Source organism: Vidua macroura, chromosome 27 (genome assembly GCF_024509145.1).
Source record: "Vidua macroura isolate BioBank_ID:100142 chromosome 27, ASM2450914v1, whole genome shotgun sequence".
NCBI classification, from domain to species: Eukaryota; Metazoa; Chordata; class Aves; order Passeriformes; family Viduidae; genus Vidua; species Vidua macroura.
This window is the reverse complement of record NC_071597.1, coordinates 955,526-973,928: the sequence shown is the minus strand read 5'-3', so window position 1 is coordinate 973,928 and position 18,403 is coordinate 955,526. Positions and strand designations below refer to the sequence as shown.

Here is an 18,403-nt window from a genome sequence, read left to right as displayed (position 1 = left end):
CCGCGGCGGCCGTTGTGAGGGGCGGCGGGAGGATGGCGGGGGGCGGCCGCCGGCCCCGCTGCCCCCCGGGCGCTCTCCTGGGCCTGGCGGCCGTGGTGGTGGCGGCGGGATGGGGTGAGCGGGGCTCGGGGCGGGGAAGCAGCTGCAGGGCTGTGTCGGTGTGAGGCCGGTGCGCTCAGGGGGCGGTAGGAGGGGATGGGTGCCGCTTGCTGAGCTGGGTGGGGGGGATCCCCATAGAACATTCCCTCAGAGTGGCAGATTGAAGCCCCCGTTAGAGGGGACAGAGCGAGCTCCAGCGACACCCCATTGGTGGGTACCTCTCCACTGTGAGGGACAAATGTCCCCAAAAAAACCTTCCCTCAGAGTGGGAGATGAAGCCCCTCAGGAGGGGACAGGTGGGCTCGATTGATACCCCACTGGTGGGTACTGCTCCATCAATATAGGGGGCAGATGTCCCCATGGAACCTTCCCTCAGAGTGGGTGAGGAAGCCCCTTAAGAGGGGACAGGGAGCTAAAGCCCCTTCAGAGGGATTCTCATAGGTGCCAGTGACACCCCACTGTCCCCCAGGCTCAACCCTGGGACATAACAGTCAGGCAGGACCAGCCCAGTGTGCCCATGGCGTGGAAAAAAAACCAAACCAAACCAAACCAAACCAAACAAAACAAAACAAAAAACCTAATTCCAATAATTTCCACCTCTCCTGGGGATTCTTGTCACAGAAACCTTCATGCCCAACATCAGCCTGCAGTTTTCCAGAAGAGAAAGGGCTGAGAAATCCCTGCCCTGTGCCTGCCCAGGGTGATACTACAGAACCTTCATTTTATAGTCAGATTTTGTAATTATTTTTGTGGTTTTTTGTAAAGAGGAAGGTTCATCTGGTCTGGAATCTAGGACATCCAGGCAGGTTTGCAACATGGACACTAAAACAATTTAAAAGTGACAGGTCAAAAACAAGGGCTCCTGCTTGTTGCTAAGAAAAAAACATTGGGGAAAAGGAAAAGTAAAGCAAAAGAAACAAAAGAAGACAAAAGCCAGGGTGAAACAAAGGATTAAAAATCACACATTTAGATTGATCTCTAATATTCCAATTACTTTTCCCTACAGTGAGAGCAGAACAGAAGGAAGAGCAATCTATTGATTTAATTGGAAAGAATGAAGTTTATGGTGACACCAGGCATGAAGGTAAACTTGTCCTTTTTTCCAATCTAGATTTAGTTTTTACTGGAATTTGGGGTTTTAAGCCCAGGGATCATTATGTAGCAGCAGTACACATGAAAGCTTGTATGTGTAGGAGCAAGAAAAAGGGGGATGGAGATGGAAATATATTTGTCCCATAGTGCTGCTGGGAGCACTGATGAAAATTTAAAATCTAAATGAGGGTTTCACTGAAAAATCTGGTGCTTTTTTTATGCCTGTACCACAATTTGTGTGTGGGACACGAGTGTCTCCCTCTACCAGTCAGCACCAGCCACACTGTGGACAGTTCCAGGATACTAATTAAGAACAAATGGAGATTAATCTTTAATACTATATTTTGCAAGTCCAAAATGGAAAAATACACTTTAAACACAATTTTCAATTATAGGGGGGTTTTTTGTTTGTTTGTTGGGGGTTTTTTTGTTTGTTTATTTTTGTGATTTCATTCAATGTCAGCATTTTACATAATTTACCTGATTCTGTATTGCAGTGAATGTGTATGTTAAGGTGTTCACAAACAGCCCGTTCCTGGTCTGTATGGATTTGGCTCTTTCTCAAGAAAGAATAATAGATCCCAACTACTTGTGGACGGGTCCAGATGGAAGAGATTTACAAGGTTAGTTCAGACTAAAAATATCACATATTTGTCTTGTTTCTATTCACACCCCTCAGTGGTTTCTTAGCCCTTTGCCAGATATTTCCACAAGTTCTGACATTAAACTCCATTTCCCTACTCCCTCTAAAAGTTACAAATACTTTTGCTAAAAAGGAAATTTGTAGTAAATCCTAAAAGTCATAAATTTTAGATCATTTCAGGCTAACTTGAACCGGCGTCATTACGCACAGGAGCAAGATTTCATCTTCAAATGTTCTAAATGCACCAGAAAGTGGACTTCTCTGGTAATCCAATATTTCTATTTTAGGGCAAAGCTATGTGAATCTGACAGAGACAGGGAAACTGATGGTGATGGGTTTCATGGTGTCAATGTCTGGTGCCTACACTTGTACTCTCTCCCACAAAGTCATCGAAACCACAACACAGGAGGAAACAGAAATGGTTGAAGCCTATAAATTCATGGTTTATGGTAAGATTGCAAAGTTAGGAGTAAGCACATGGCCCTTGCAGATTGGTGGGTTTGTGAACTCTGTGTTTATTGCAAGGCTTGATTAAAAAAACACCAAAATAATTAGTTAAAATTTTATCCCGTAATAGAAAATATTTTTTTTTTTTACTTATAGACACACATGGACCTTTTCATGGTTTTGGAAAAAGTTTAATATTACTGTTCCCAAGGATATATGGCAATAAAATAATTTCTACCCTTAGGTACAGAATTAACTGCAAGAATTCCAGAGTTATCTGAGATCTGCATTTGAGCCCCTTCCACCTATTGTAACCACTCTGCACCAACATCATTTCCCACCCCCAACATAACAACCCCAAAAAATGCTTGAGAAACATTAACTTTAAAAATACTAATAGCATTACTCCTACACCATAATTGCATAGAGTTGGCACCAATCTGTTTCAGACACACAGCTTTGCAGACATGCTGGTTCTGTGCCATTTTACTATTTGCCTCCTTTTTTTGTTTCTGTTATTGGGAATAGAGTCCCCAGTAAGCACAAAAATTCCTGTATACCTCAAACTAAAATGTCTCTTACTATTGAGTCAGCTCTGTCAAGGACGAACGTGTTGCGACATAACTAATGACAGTGCTTTATTTATTTATTTAATTTTGAATAAAAGCCCAGATTTCAGATACAAAGAACTGATAATCTGTCTAAGGTTCAGTCTGTGATTACACCCTAGATTCACACCCAAGCTATTTCCTCCCAGCCTACAGGGAAGCTGACCATGCCTATCAGGTGTCTGTCCGCTTTAGCACAACGGGATGCAAGCTGAGAAGCAACGGCTTGTTCATCGAGGTGCTAAAAAAAATCCTCAACAGCACCATCTCCCACCTGACCTGCCACATCACAGAGGCATCCTACAAGTGCCACTCTATCAGGACACCAAAGAACGGCCTCCAGTATGAGCTGTTTGTTAATTTTCTAGGTAACCGATTTCAGTGCTTGTTTGGGAGGGATCGTTTATTTTTATGAGCAGCTTGTGGGTGCTATAAACGATGTCTGAAAAACAGCAGAGTCAAGAGCACCTCCGAAAGTTGTTCCGGGTTTGATTTTTTTTTTTTTTTTTTTTTTTTTTTTTTTTTTTTTTTTGGAGTCCCTGTACTTTTCTTTTGTTGCCCACAGATGGAGCTAAAACGCAGGTTTTATGTTAAATTTAGCGTTCAACTTTTTACAGTCCTAGAGAGAGCTGTTATTATCACGATTAGAGAGGATTGTCGGAAGGAGACAGCCCATAATATGCCCTAATGTCACTGTCATATTTAGGTTTTCAGTATTTGATTTTTAGTAAGTCTGGGACCACTCTGGTTTTAGAATTATAGAATGATTTGGGTAGGAAGAGACCTTAAAGCTCATTCAGTTCCCCCCGTGTCACAGGGGGCAGGACACCTTCCACTAGACCAAGTGGAAAGTCCCATCCAGCCCAGTCTTGAATTTTTTGTTTGATTCTAGGAAACTGCACCGAGCTAAAGCAAGAGCCTCATGGCAATACTGAGGTGGTTTCACCTCACAAAAAAGTTAAATCAGCCCTGATGCTGCCTTGAGTTAGAGGTGGTTTGTCACTGAAGGAAGGTAGTTATTCTTTAATTCTCTGACCACATTCACTCCTGTATCTGTTCTCACCATACAGTAAGAGGGACTATCCAACAGCTTATGGAAGTTTTGTGGATATTTTTCCCTAAGTAAAATTAAGAAACGTTCATGACCCAAAGATTTTAAATTTTACATAAAGTTTCAGCCCTTTTAGGACCCTGAGGCTGCTATGTGAGACATTCATTCCATTAGCTCTGCTTAGTGTATTTCCTCCCAGTTTTATATTGGTTGACCTCTGACTCCTACTAAACAAAGGAAGGAACTGGATAGAAACCACAAGGACCTAGTCTATGCTTTCCCCCCTTTTTCAAGGATCTTCTTTCCTCCATCCACAGTCAATCCATTTGCACCAGGATGGGAAGGAGTTTGCCACGGGGTTCTTTATGACTGTGAAGATGTGACAAACAGGAGAGTCCGACAGGTTCTGTGTCAGTCACCTCGTGTCTTCTCTGCCTCTTTAGCACCCACCTCTGCCTTAGCTCCTGCAGATATGACTGGTAGTAATCCATCTTTACCCAGATTTTGTGGGATTAATATTGTAAGTGATGATTCATGGATTTAAAGTAATTCCATTCAGGAAGAAAAATGGGTTTAGAAGTCAAATTGATACAAATAGCTTTTAAAAAAACAGTTAAAACATCAGGCTCATTACTTGCTTTGTATTTGCTTCTAATAATAAAGCAGGATAAACATTATTATTTATATTGAGCTTCCAGTCCTCTAAATGAAATTTTTGATTAATGATTTGGTCAATGGAATGCAATTTAAACTAAGTCTACTGTAGCCAATTTCTAAAATCTGTTCTCTCTGCCTTCTAAATATTAAATCCTGAGATCAGCTCACATCCTAGTTCTGAATCCAGGCCCCTTGAAGCCAAGGAACTCTCCCAGTTAAGGTGACAAGTCAGTGTGTGGAAATCAGGACTAGAAAATATTTCCTGATATATTTAAATCAACAAAAATCAACCGACTATGCTTTTATTCTCCCAATACTTCTGAATTTCAGGCAGCAGAGCAAATTGGGAAGTTTTTCCATCAGCTGAGGCACGTTTTAAAGCACGAGTTTCAGGCTGTTCCTACAATCCAGTACGTGGACAACAGCTTCTCCATGACTCCCATCGACAGCTGTCAGCCAGGTTTTGGGAAAAGCCACCACACCCACCAGAACTGCGCCAGCTGCTGCGGTAAATATAAAATACATCCACTTAAATATAGCTCATTGATTTAAATATAGCTGATTAGAGCTGGGCACAGAGCTCTGGGGGGGAGGAGGAGGGAAATATTGGGGTCAAAAGCAAGGATATTTCTGTTCATCCTTTGGGAAGATATTCACATTACAGTTTTAAAGTAATGATAGGAAATGAGCCAGTGGAGCGTGTCAGTGCATTCACAGGTGTAGCTGCATTTCCAAGCAAAGTAGAAGTAGTGCAGTGGGCTTTTTCCTTCCAGGTGTCACTGGTAAGTGACAATCCTCAGGATCCAAAGCCCATAAGAAACAATTCCCTTCATGGAAGTCCTGCTAGAAAATTCTCTGCTGATTTTTCAAGTTCTTCTGCAGCACCTGCTGCAGGTTGTAGAGTTGGGGGGATTTAGCCAGAGGCTCAGGGAGCTTTGGAAGGGTAGGAGCTCCCACAGGGCACTGGGAAGGCTCATGGGGATGTCTGATGGCCCCCCCGAGACAGGGGGAAAGCGGCTGGAACCCCGACTCTGTTCTCTTCACAGTGGTTTGTGGTCCTGGAACTTACAGTCCCAACAATGAGGTGATGTGTCGGACCTGTGCCAGGACTCGAGCCAGAATGTATGGAGCAAAATCCTGCTATTAAACTGGCAGAGGCTGGAAAGCCAAAGAGCAGCTGTGAAAGAATTCTTGGTGCTGTGGTGTTCTTTTCATTTTAGTTGCCAGTCCTGGAATCCTTCGTTCCCTTTGGAACAAATCATCCTCATTCATACACCCCTAGGTTTTCCGGTGTTCAGGGACCTCTTAGACTGGAAAAAGCACTGCTTAAAACACAGTGTTCATGCAAGGAAAACTAATTAAATGGGGAAAAAAGGAAGTTTGTCACGTGGCTTAGTGCAGAGTCTGTTACTTGGTAGTGACACCAGACACGCCACAGCTTTGTGCTGCTCAGAGAACACAAAGGAGCTGCAAACAATTCCAGGCAGGATGGCAGGTGGCTGTGGTGGAGTTATGTGCCAGACTGGCATATGCCAAAATCTCTGTGAGGAATTTCTAGCAGATATTAACAGAAGTATTTGATCTTTGAGATTTAAAAACATTACGTTCTCCCCCCCTTTTTTTTTTTCCCCCACATTTCTTTCACTGTTTCTGAAATGTTCCAGCCTGGACATGAGGAGAAAGGAAAATCAGGCCTCCCAAGACAAAAGAGAGGGTGAGTAACAGATTACACAGCCCACCATTCAGGAGGATTAAGAACCTAGGTTATGGTTCTCTCCTTGTCCCCAGAATAAAGAGGGAATATTCCAGAGGGAAGCAGAGAGTCTGCAGAGCCTCTTCCACTTCCTCCTGCTGCATCTTCCCCCTCAGCTGCACCAAACCCTCGTGCAGGGCCCGGCTGGCCCCAGGTGCTGTAGGAACAGACGATCCTCTTACACCAGCTGTGAATTCCCGACGAGTTCACCGGATGATACAAATTGCCAAAGCACTGAGCTAATGGGAACGTTTTCTTCCCAGAGCAACCTCACCCCAACCTGCTTTGGAAGGTTAGCTGCTGGATCTGCAGCGATCCATCACCCTGCTCACAGAGTGAGTAAAGATTTTTTGACCACTATCAAGAATTCATGTGTAACTCCAACTGTTCCCCAGCCCCAGCTGAGCCTCAGCTCCTGGAACATGGGCTTTCAGAGCTTCTTTCTAAGCTGTTCCCTGTGGGAGTTTCTACCTTCCAGACTCACTTTATTGAGGGACATCAGAGAACTCAGTTTCTTTGCACACACTGAGCCGTGGAAAGCAGTGCTCAGCTTCCCTCCTTTCTTTCACAAAGGAAAACTAAGTCAAGCAAAAGAAGCATCTCCCACTCAACAACCCCAACTTCTTACAACATCTCGAAATTCCTTGGTGGGTATTCATCCAAAAATCGACCAGATTCAACCCAGTTTAACTTATCCATAGTGACAGGAACACAGCAGGAGACGGCACGGGCACAGACCCCGCTCCGAGCTTTTCAGAGTCATTACTTATTAAATACTAAGGAATAAAGTGTGCTGTAATGAGCATTTCCACTGCCCTTGGGCTGATTATCCTCGCTGCCAACTGGACACCGCGCACGGCTCAGGCTGAAACAGATGAAGCAGCCGGGCTCAGCGGTGCTGCCTGGTCCTCTTGGCCTATTTCAGCAGGAGGAAATGCCACATGCATCAATTATGAGGGAAAAAAGCTGTAAGTACCTACTAAGTGCTGTGGAGAGTCACAAATGAACTGTACTCCTTCCTAAAAGCTCTTACAGCACCTCCACTTCTTCAGTGGGCCTCAAACTGAGTGGGAAAATTTAAGTTGGATACACGGATAATCCTTCCCTGTGGGGGTGGTGAGGCCCTGGCACAGGTTGCCCAGAGGAGCATTGGCTGCCCCTGGATCCCTGGAAGTGTCCAAGGCCGGGTTGGGCAGAGCTTGGAGCAGCCTGGGACAGTGGAAAGTGTCCCTGCCCTTAACATACACAACAGGGGGTGCAGCTGATGAGTTTTAATATCCCTTCTAACCCAAACCATCTTGGAATTTTATGATCCTAAAAATAGTTCAAATATTTAAGTATCACATTGCAAAGGAGTTTGTGTCAGTAATTCTGTGGAGACTCATAAAAACCTGACAGGAAGTGGCTTCTCTCTGACCTTTCCTGTGTGAAAGTCCTCTGCATCCGGCTGGAGCCGGGCGCCTGCGGCGGCAGCTGAGCCTTTCCTCGCTGACACCATCCCTCACACCTCTCTCTTCCCTGTCACACCTCAGGATATACAAATCCCTGTGATCAGCTCTCACCTCAACTGTTCCCATCCCTCCCTACCTCCCACAGCTGCAACAGCTCTGCAAGATCTTTCCTCACTGCTTTAAACTCTCCTCAAATCCTCCTCTTCTGCTTGGCTCTGGCTTTACAGGAGGAATCATGGAAAGCTGGGCTGTGCCTGATGCTCTTGGTGAGGTGGGGCAACTCCATCACCCCTACAAGGCTCAGCCCTTTGAACCCCCACTTCAACCTGCCCTGGTCCCACAGCTCCAACCTCACTCTGTGCCAAGGACCACCACAACACCTTGAGAACACTGAGGAGTCCTCACAAATAATAAATTTAGAACTTCAAACTTCCTGTCCTCTTCTCCACACAGACCTCCTGGATCTCAGCACGTACTGACAGCACACGAGAGCTTTGAAACATCCACAAATGGCAAAAATAACAGGAATAATCTGCCAGCTGGAAGCTGCAGCCCATTGTTTTCCCATCAAAGCTGCCTGGAACAACCCACTTGAGAAACACTTAAGGAACACGTGTTCAGACATTCACTGCCTGCAAGCAGTGATGGGACTCGTCCATCGGGTGACAGTGACACTTTGGCTCCGGTGGGAAAGTTGTCTTGTAACTCCCTGCAGCAGCTTCATTAACCCACAATCGAGATGTTCCTCTAAATTTAAGCCAAGAGGAGTTGAAGGAGCTACAGACCTGCCCAGGACACAACTCATGACCCCTACTCACAGGTGATAAGGAGAGGGGCTGTGGGAAGCAGGCAGAGCAGGTGCCCTGGGGTTGGCACATCCCAGGTACTCATCACACCTGGCATGGGTGTGGTGCAGCCCTGGCTAATCCATTCCCCAGGAATTCCTCCAAGGACACAACCAGGAACCGTTTCGGTGGAAAGCTGCTTGAAAACAAAGCTTGACCAAGAGTCAGGGGTGTTCCAAGAGTGCCCAGGTGACACTGAAAGTGCCACAGATACAGGTCCCTGGTGCTTCCACAGGAGGATGAAGCTGAGCCCCAGACCATGGAATCTGATGGTCCTGGGTCATCTGAGACATGAGAAATACCTGGAAATACAACATTTCCCTCTGAGAGTGAAAACTTTGAGGGTCACACAATTTTATTAATTGGTACAACTTTATCCTAAAAGAACAGCTGTTGGAAAATGAACCCTGGACTCAGCCATGCCTGCCTTGGACGAGTGATGAGAAGGAAAATTACCAGGGAGTCTGGAGGGGAGTGCGTGGCTGGCTGAACCACTGAGCTCTCAACCACAGGCACAGGAAGTGCTATTGTGATTTTTAACTCTGCTTTGTTTTCCTACCCACTGAAATTAAATTTTCTCCTGCCCAAGCCCAGTGACCACATGATGTGCCCAGCAGCCTTCCTAGAACCACTGGCATCATCAATTAATGAGTCCTGTGCAGGCAGTGAACATGGATGATTCATTATTGGCAGCAATGCAGCTGTACATGGATTTTTTTGGGGGATGAAAGAAATAAATAAGGTCCCTGAGTGAAAGGCGGGTGATGAAGTGTAGCCTGGCTTTAATCCCAGTGTAATTGCTGCCATCACTCCTAATTATTGATAAATATTTTTCTAATTGTGGAAATTAAACAATTAGACATCCTTCCTTCCCTCTTGGAAATCTAATCAGTTCAAAGTTCAGGATGCAGTCTGGGAACATGATCCACTTGTAGGCAGGGGAAAACAGGGCATCTCTCAAAACTTTCTCCCAAAACTTTCTCCCAAAGCCCCCCCCTGCCTCTAGCCCTGCTGCTGGGAGCACGGACCCACCGGCAGGGTGTCCCCAGCATATCCTGGGGGTTTCCTAGGAACACTCCTCCATCCCTGTGATCCCAAGGGATTCCAGGGCCAGGCAGGTAAAGGGTCATCCCTGTCAAGAGGATTCAGGTCATAGATCTTGCCCCAGTGACACATTTTCCTCCATCCTGGAGAGGAAACCGGCCGGTTAATGACCAGGCAGGCAGAGCTCCTTGGAAGTTAATAATGGAGATTTACCGGCGCGCTGGAATGCACAGAAGGAGGTCACGCTGTTAATTCTCCTGCTGCTGATCCCTGTGGATAAATCTACGTCAGGAAACGAATTACCCGGAGAGGGGTATTAAAAGGGATGATTCTAATTCCTTGCTGAAGGAGAAGTGCTGCCTTTAACACTGAGCCCCTCGTACCCACTGTACCCAGATCCCACTCTCAGCAGGATCTGGCCCACAGCACCTCGCAACTGGAGAGAGTGAGATGAGAAAAATCCCTCCTTGAGATTTAAGCCATCTGGCAGGCTGTGTCCCCCTGCTCCCGAGACCCCAGGTTGGCCACAGCACCCCCAGGAAATATCCCCATAAAGTCATTTTTCTGTTCTCCCCATTTCCTGTCACACCCGATTAAATATCTGACAGTACTGACAGCCTAAATCCTACACACTTCCATCCCACACCAAGTTACGTTCCCAAATCTTACTGCAGATTTTTGTTAGACTTCTTATGTGTTTTATCCCCCTGTACACCCACACAGGCCAGTGGCTGTTCCACATCCAGACAAACCCCTGGAATCCACTTCCTTTCCCCCGTGCTCATCAGTGTGGGCTGTCATGAGCCTGATGGTTTCCATCCAAATAATTCCACAGACAGGATCCAGAGCAGGGCTGACCCCAGGGGACTCAGCATCATCCAGCCCCGTGAGAGGGGACACCGGCAGGACTCCAGGGAGCCACGGCCCCACGGACAGGGTGGCAGCTGGGGGCACGTGTCCTGCGTGTCCCCCAGCCGTCCCCAGCTGCTCCTGGAGCCGCGGGAGGAGGATCCCCAGGGAGTGACCGGAGCGGGGGACGGCAGCCATCTGCTCCAGAGCCCGGGGTCTGCGTCTGGAGACAGCCGAGTGACAAACAAGGTTAATGTCCCACGAGCGAGAACTGTCACTCTGCGTTAGGGCCCGGGTTTCACCTTCCATAGCACAAGACTCCAGCACGGATCACGCGGGGAGAGGCGCCGGCAAAGCGGGACGGGGCTGTGACCGGAGAGGCCTCTTGTGGGGACCGGTGGGACCGTGGTGCTGGAAGGGCTTGTCCCTCCCGGCCGTCAGGATCCTGCCCGTGCACCACGCGGTGCCGGGGGCTGCTCGGGTGGGGACGGCAGGGCAGGCAGCGGAGCAGAGCCCTGGGAAACCAGTCCACGGGGTCCTGGGTGCCGCGGGGACCGGCACCGCGCCAGCGACCTGAGCCGAGCCGCGGGTGTTCATTATTGAAGGCTGGGGCAGGGTTACCGGAGGGACGGGTGTCCTGTTTCTGCAAGCGCCTGCCCACAAAGACATCGGCTGTCGCGGGCACCTCCGTCCTTTGCAGCCACAACGTCACCAGGTGACCCACAGACACAACACCAGCACGCGCCGGCCTCCGGCTCCAAAGTAAAAGCCAACTTTATTATCATATAAAGTAAGAACTAAAATGTCCCTTAACCCAAACACAGATGGGTCGGGTGGTCCCGGCATCCCCCATGCTGCGGGCACAAGCAGTGGCCTGGGGGAGCAGCCTGAGGGGGTTCAGTCGGGTCCCCCCCAGCCCCTTTTCTCCTCAGCCTGTTGCAGAGAGGGAAGGAGCTGCCTTGGGGCTGCGGGGACGCCCGGATGGGAGCTGGGGCTGAGGTGTTTGTGCGTTGCAGAGCTCCTGCTCTGTGCTGGAATCAGGCACTTGTGGAAGGGCGTGGGCCCTGCTCCTGGCCGGCTCAGTCCCACGGCTCCCACCGACAGCAGGCACGAGGGTCCAGGCAGCGACTGGGGCTGCCCACACCAGGGGCTGAGGCTGGGCCTGGCAACAAGGCAGGTCTGGCCCAGTACAGAGGAGCTTCCAGCAGCTTTGGTTGGTGCTCTTGGTGAGTTAAGGCAATTTAGCATTGGTTGGTTTAAAAAAAGGCCAAAACCAGCAAAACCAGATGTCCCCGAGACCAGACAGGCAGGTGGAAGAGTCGGCAGCTGCTCTGGCTTTGCTCCGAGTTGCCACTTGGACCCTGCATGCCCAAAATGGGCACTGACCCCTGCCTGTGCCAGCCCTGTGCTCAGCATCACCTCCACCACTGCCACCAGGAAACTGCAGCCCAATACTGGAAGTGTCAAGAAGGGACTTTGGGATATTTTAGGGGAGATTCAGGCTCCTGACAGCAGTGCAGGAGTGGGGAGAGGACAGAGGAGCTGTGGCAGCTCCCTCCATCCTGCTTCCCATCACAGTGACCGGTCAGCAGCTTGTGAGGTGGGAGCTCCCCTCTGGCAGTGACACGAGCAGATGGCCAAAGGTGCTGCAAACACCCTCCCACGTGGTTCCCGAGAGCACCGAGGGGAAACCCACTCCCCCAGCATCCCAGCAGGGCTGGACCCACTGCCAGGACCCCTAGCTGCCCTTCCATCAGCACCCACATCCCTTGGCAGCCCCAAAGGGCTCTGCCCCAGGGAGTTCATTCCCCGTTTGGTTCTCGTTGCCCACACTTCGAGGGGAAAGGCCCTGGGTTTTCCCATCAGTGCCCCCATGTCTGAGTGGGGACCCCCACAGCCCTTGCCCCACCTGGCCTGAGCGCCGGGAAAGGGGCAGGGAGATGAAACGGAAGATGGGGCGGCACCAACCGGTGCGTCCCCACCCCCTGCCCCACCTCTTGGTCCCGCTGGCTGCCCTCGAAGTCCGTGACCCTCCAGGGCCAGTGACCTGGCAGGGCATTGGCCTTGCACCTGTACTGCTCCTCCCCACTGCCCTCCCAGCAGACACCCGGGCCCAGGCTGCCCTGGGCTGCCGTACCATGCCTTGGGCAGCCAAGGGGGAGCCGGGGAGAGATGAAAACATCGATTCCATTAATGCCCCAAGGGATCTCTGCAAAGGAAATATAAAAAGTTTTAGATGAAGTCCAAATGTCCAAGTCAGTCGGAGCAATGGCTGCACGCCAGGGGGATGCTCCAGGTTGCTCCAGTCCTCCACAACTTGGGAGAATGCTGCGGATCCTCCGTGCTCATGTCTGATTTTCATCCCCGTCCTCACCCACCAGAGCCAGGGACTCATCAGCCACGGCTGCTGCTGCCAGGAGGAGAACAGAACAAATCCATTAGTATCTCTGTGCGATGCCAGTGGCTGGTGACAGCCCCTGGAGTGGCTGGTCCCCAGCTCCACACGTGCCCATGTCCTGCAGGATGCTGGTGCTCACACCACAGTGCTGATGGTGGACGACTCCTCCGATCGCCGCTGCTTGCTGGGCAGTGACTTGAGATATTCCAGGTGCCGCCGGGCGTCCTCCTGGTTCTGCCTCACGTAGTAAACCAGGTAGGAAATCACCATGGCGAACCAGCCGAACATGGTGACCAGCATGGCGATGTCCGTGGTCTTCTTGTACACGTTGCAGAAGTCTGTGTCAGCAATGACCTGCAGGAAAGCTTTGCCCACGTGCTCCTCCTGCGTGGAGGAGTCGCACACGATGCCCCCCGAGGAGTCGGCCGCCAGCTCCACGGCACGGATCAGCTCCTGCAGCCGACAGTCACACAGCCACGGGTTGTTGGACAGGTTCACCTTGGCTTTCAGGTTGCTAAAGGCGTCTTTGCTGACCGACACCAGCCTGTTGGAAGACAAGTCCAGAGAGTGCAGGTGCTCTGCCAGGCCCTGGAAAGCCCCAGTTTCAATTCTGGCGATGGCATTGTGGGACAGGTCCAGCTCCAGCAAGAGTGGCAGGTCCCGGAAGGCATCGCGAGGCAGGAAGGGGATTTGGTTGAAGTCCAGGTAGAGCTTGTTGGTGTCATTGGGGATGTCCCTGGGGACCTCGGTCAACTGAGCGTTGCTGCAGCGAAAGGTCTTCAGCCCCTCCTCTTCCGAGGGGTAACAGCCCTTGGGGAAAGCAGCGGCTGGGTGGAGGCAGGAGCCCAGGAGGAGAAGGAGGAGGAGGAAGAGGTTCTGCAGGAGCAGTCCCATGGTGATGGGGCGGAGGAGAAGCCCCTGTGCCGCAGTCATGGTGCTGCACTGCCTTCCTCACACCCACAGTGGCTTCAGCTGGACTTGGCACATCTGAGACAGTGACAACAAGGGGACAGTGTCAGGCTAGGGGAGACAGGGGCAGAACTGTCACTGCGCTGACTGTGAGCACCACATCTGACCCTAGCCATGAAGCAGGGACAAGGATGGGGACCAGGACAGCTGTCATGGCTCACACTTTCCCCCGTGCCCGGCCATCACCTCTCTCTAGGCTCCTGCGTGGCAGGATCAGGCCCCAGGGGCTGGGCACGTCTCCTGCGCCGGCAGCTGGGTTGTAACAGCCGGAGGCGCTCGGGCTGAGCCAGAGGCGGGGTGAGCTCCCGCCCTGCCAAGGTCACGGCGCCGCGATCGCGGCTCGCAGGAGGCCGATGCATCCTGCGGCGGCCGGAGGACGCACCAGCGCGAGCCCCGGCTCCGGGCGAGCAGCCGCTGCAGGCGGCCCCCGGGGAATGCCACGGAAAACATGAGCAGGCAGCGGCTCAGCAGGTTCCTGCTCCCGGCTCCACTCTCCAGGAGCGCCTGGGGCACACGCGGACACGCGGCGGGTTTTCTCCTTCCGAGGGGACAGGCACAGGTGGGTGCTGGGTGCTGCTGTGCCCTGCCCGCTGCCACCCCACCGTGGGGTCGGGCTGCTCACACCACCCCGTAACCATGGGCCCCATCCATGATTCCGGAGGGGAAAAGCGTCAGCAGGAAAGAAACAAAAACAGAAAAAGGAAATTCACTGGAGCTGAGCATGCAACGAGTTCCCAGGGTGGTGGCAGCAGATAAGGGCCGTGTCTGAGCGCTCTGAGCTCTGCCCGGCTCTCCCAGCCCTGGGTCCCACCACGTCCAGGGGTCCCTGTGTCGGTCTAGGCAGAGGAGCTCTGAGGGCAGGATCCAGGTGCTCTCCCACCATCCCACAATCAAAGCGACTGGCGCTAACGGGCACCTGTGTCAGCCCGTCGGGCAGAGCTCAGTGCTGTGGAAGCCCCGAGCTACGCCACCAGCAAAGCTGCCTGCTGGTCCCACTGCTCCCCGGAGCACCCCAACACCGGCAAGCCCGCTTCGGGGTGCTGACCGGGGCTCCTCGGTCTGGTGGTCCCCACAGCACAGGCAGGAGAGCACCCCGAGTCCTGGGCACTGTCACACAGCCCTGCCATGCCAACACACCCCAAGGTCACCACACCTGTGCAGAGCTGACTCCTGCACTACCAGAGCCCCGGGATCCAGGAGGGTCCTGAGAGGGAACCAGAGCTCAGGGAACACCAAAGGCACCGGGACCCCGGAGCCCACACTGCACCAGCCCCCCAAGTCTTCCAGAGATGGAACACAGCCCCTTGGTACCCTCTTCCCGCTGCCCGGGAAACCACCAGAATGAGCCGGGACCCGGTGTCCCGGGAGGGGGCCGCTTCGTCCACGGAACCGGGACACCCCTGTGGGTGGGATGCGGACCAGACGCGGCAGCGACGACGGCCAGCCAGCCCTTGCCCCGCCGCGGGTTTCCCAGCCCGCAGCAGGGCGCGGGGATCTCCAGCCCGACGCCGGGGGTCGCCGCCAGCCCCAGGAAATGCCGTTGAGGAGCCGGGGACAATACGGACGCCAGGATTCTCCGTGAGCCCGGGGATGCCCGGGGATCCCCCCGGCCCCGTTTGGCACCGGGGGCGTCGCAGGCGAGGGAAGCCCCGGTGCTTCCGCGGGGGAAGCTCCACTCTGTGCGGCGCTGCCGACCCTCCCCTCCTCGCCTCCCGCCCCACCGCAGGTCCCGTTGCGGACTCACCTGCCTGTGCAGCCCCCGGCGGCGGAGCGGCCCCGCGCCCCGGGCCGGAGCGGCCGCGCCCCGCGCAGCGCGGCGGCCCCGGAGCCGGCGGCGGCGGCGGGGCCGGTGGGCGGGATCCTCCGCCCGGGCCTCCCCGGGGCTCCCCGCCCCCGACCCGCCCCGCCGGGGGGGCCGTGCAGCGCCGAGCACCCTCGGCCCCGCGCCCGAAGCCTTCCCAGCTCCTCGCTCCACGGGAGAAGCGCTGCCCCGGGTCCTCAGACAGGGAAGAGCGGGAAGACACCGGAGAGACCCAGTGAGGAGCTGCCGAGACCCCCGAGCCAGGGCCAGTTGGTGCCGGGGCGTCCCGGGACGCTCCATGTCCTCCGCCCCCCCGCGTCCCCGCCGAACTCCGGTGGGAGCCCGCCCGGCTCCGCCCGGCCTCCTGGGTCCTCGGCGCCCCCCGGTGCTGCCCCCGCAACCCCTCAGAAATCTCCTCTTCCCTTCCCCAGCTCTTCGGGGGGAGCAGGACCCCCCTACTCCCACTCCAGCAGGGTCACGGTGCCCGCCCCGCACCGGCATCGCTTACTCGGGGAAACCCAACCCGCGGCGGTGGCACCGGGCGGGGCGAGATCCAGGGGAACCGGAGTGGGTCCCCAGCCCAGCCCCCAGCTTTCCGGGCTGGGGGCCGCCAGGCTGGGCTGCGGCTCGGGGTCCCGCCGCCCCAGGGCACCGGCGAGTCTGGCTCAGGACCATGGAGAGCGGCCGCCGTTACCGGGCCCCGGGGCCGCCGGGAGGGACGCGGCTCCCGCTGCCCCGGTCCCGGGTCTCCGCGGCGGGACAGCCCGGCCCCGGGCACTGACGTTCTCCCGCTGCTGCGGGGGGATAAAGCGTTTAGGAGGCGCCTGGCCTGGATCTCGCTTCAATTAGGAAAAGGGAAGCTGACGGCAGCCAGCCACGGCCGCGGACAGATCCTCCCCAGAGACCCGCGCACTCCCCGGAGCCCCGCGCTCCCCCGGGGCCAGGCCATTGATGGGTCTGGCACCCTGGAAGTGTTAAAAAAACGTGTGGATGTGTACTTGGGGACATGGTCTAGTGGTGAAGGTGACAGTGCTTGGTTGCTGGTTGGAGTCGATGATCTTAGAGGTCTTTTTGATGTTTCCATGCCCGTAGCCAAGCCTGACGCCAAACCGGTGCCGGGCTCACCGGGCAGGGTTGTCCCGGGACACCGGCAGGCAGCAGCAGGCAGCCACAGCTGGTGCTCTTAAACACTTCTCTGGCATCTCCCCGTTCGGCCGGGGAGCGGAGCAGCCCCGGGCTGCCCATCACCATTCCCAGCGCCGCCGGGAGCTCTGCACGCAGCAGGAGCTGGGATGGGCACGTTGGGATGTGGCGGCTCCGGTGACACAGCCGCACACCACGGGACGGGGCCGAGGGGCCAAGGTGACAGGCAGGTGCGTGGGGAGACCGAGCTGGGACCCGGAGAGGCCGTGGGTGATCCCGGCAGCGGGAGCAGCCCCAGGGCTGCACCCCACGGGGGTCCCGCGTGGAGGACACGGCACCCACCAGCACAAAACCTGCAGTGCAGCACGACCCACGCAGACCCTTCCCACCGCAGGATGGCTAAAAATAGCTGGCACCGGCTTCTCGCTGCCACCACGGAACTAAATATAACCGGCATCGACCGGGCAGCGGGACCGGCAGCGGGCAGAGCGGGAGCTGAGCACGGCCCGGCACCGGCGGGGGCTGGGAGCACACGAGGCCTAGGAATCCACACGGGAACAGCCCCCCTGAACGCGGGTGCAGCTGCCGGTGAGCGGGTGGGGCCGGATCCCCGCAGGGAACTCCCCGCCCCCGGTGCCGGTGTTCCCTGGGCGGGTGAGCGCGGTGTGGGGAGCCCAGGGAGCGGGTCGGGTCCCCCCCCCCCCGTGCTCCACCGGCAGCGGCGGCTGCTGCATCACGGAGAGCGATGAATATTTATGGCCGTTTAAAAATAGCTGCTGCATTGTGCTTCCCCCTCACGTGCGGAGCCAGCGGGGTGCGGGGAAGCTGCTAAATTAGATGTCACCGCGGAGAGAGCTGCTCAGTCAGGCAGGAGCAGGATAAAAATAGAGCCTGCTGTGCGTGCGTGGATCTCCTGCAAAGCAGGACCGGATCCCGTGGGATCCCCCGCCTCCGCACCGGCATCCCCGCACCGCGCTCTGCCAAGAGGGCACCGCAGAGGAGCCGGGCGGGGACAGCGCGGCTCTACCGGCTGGCAATCAGCGGCCTTTCATCTGCTCTGCCCCACATGGTGCCCAAAGCCCTCTGGAAGCAGACATTGCTGAGCTCTGGCTCCGGCAAGTGACCCCATGCCCTGCCAGCAGCACGGTGCCGGCATGTGACACCCAGGCAGCCCCGGCCCTGGCAGCCCGCGGGGTCTCCGTGCTCTCTCGCCGTGCCCTGTCAGGATGAGCGGCTGGAGCCGAGGCAGGATGGATGCAGACAGGGTCGGGACACACAGCCCAGCCTGGAGGCTCTGGGGCACTCTGGGAACCTCGGCGTCGCTGTGACTCCACCTGGGCCAACACCCAAACCCAGCGTGGGCTGCGCCGAGCAAAGTGTCTGTGCCAGCTCGGGGGGCTGCGAGTGGCACCGGCAGGGCTGCAGGCAGCTGGGAGCACCTCGCTCGGGCCCCACACACTGCCAGGGGCTCTGCTCGGTTCTGGGCAGGGGCTTTGCAGCCCAAAGTGGCTCCAGCGCTGCCCCTCCGCTGCTGGGAGAGCCGGCAGCAGGCA

The 18,403-nt window shown here is 54.6% G+C and overlaps 2 protein-coding genes across 7 annotated transcripts; one reads left to right on the top strand and one right to left on the bottom strand.

The window, feature by feature from the left end:
• The first annotated feature begins 1 nt into the window (after window position 1).
• Window positions 2–9,402, top strand: ZPBP2 (zona pellucida binding protein 2). 4 transcript variants are annotated; one of them, XR_008440749.1, is made up of 10 exons: window positions 2–114; window positions 1,106–1,183; window positions 1,689–1,814; window positions 2,122–2,283; window positions 3,012–3,257; window positions 4,258–4,343; window positions 4,928–5,105; window positions 6,262–6,311; window positions 6,386–6,685; window positions 8,255–9,402. XR_008440749.1 is itself a non-coding variant. In XM_054000189.1 (9 exons), the coding sequence occupies exons 1-8, from the start codon at window positions 33–35 to the stop codon at window positions 6,270–6,272; spliced, it is 969 nt and encodes a 322-aa protein (XP_053856164.1). In that variant the 5' UTR covers window positions 2–32; the 3' UTR covers window positions 6,273–6,311; window positions 8,255–9,402. The 4 variants fall into 4 exon arrangements, 3 of the variants coding, with proteins under 3 accessions (XP_053856164.1, XP_053856163.1, XP_053856162.1); XM_054000189.1 differs by lacking the exon at window positions 6,386–6,685; XM_054000188.1 differs by lacking the exons at window positions 6,262–6,311; window positions 6,386–6,685; window positions 8,255–9,402 and adding an exon at window positions 5,644–5,785 and having other exon boundaries at window positions 3,039–3,257.
• A 1,887-nt stretch (window positions 9,403–11,289) lies between these two features.
• Window positions 11,290–16,382, bottom strand: LRRC3C (leucine rich repeat containing 3C). 3 transcript variants are annotated; one of them, XM_054000194.1, is made up of 2 exons: window positions 16,216–16,382; window positions 11,290–13,924 (listed from the first exon to the last, which is right to left on the bottom strand). In XM_054000194.1, exon 2 carries the CDS (start codon window positions 13,868–13,870, stop codon window positions 13,073–13,075), a length of 798 nt encoding a protein of 265 aa, XP_053856169.1. In that variant the 5' UTR covers window positions 13,871–13,924; window positions 16,216–16,382; the 3' UTR covers window positions 11,290–13,072. The 3 variants fall into 3 exon arrangements, with proteins under 3 accessions (XP_053856169.1, XP_053856167.1, XP_053856168.1); XM_054000192.1 differs by lacking the exon at window positions 16,216–16,382 and adding an exon at window positions 15,651–15,739; XM_054000193.1 differs by lacking the exon at window positions 16,216–16,382 and adding an exon at window positions 15,218–15,323.
• Window positions 16,383–18,403: the final 2,021 nt, after the last annotated feature.

Coding starts and splice junctions, on each gene's coding strand:
- ZPBP2 (XM_054000187.1), top strand. CDS start 33: ATGGCGGGGGGCGGCCGCCGGCCCCGCTGCCCCCCGGGCGCTCTCCTG. Junction 2,284..3,011: donor CTATAAATTCATGGTTTATG/GTAAGATTGCAA, acceptor ATTACACCCTAG/ATTCACACCCAAGCTATTTC. Junction 5,106..5,643: donor GAACTGCGCCAGCTGCTGCG/GTAAATATAAAA, acceptor TTCTCTTCACAG/TGGTTTGTGGTCCTGGAACT.
- LRRC3C (XM_054000194.1), bottom strand. CDS start 13,870: ATGACTGCGGCACAGGGGCTTCTCCTCCGCCCCATCACCATGGGACTG.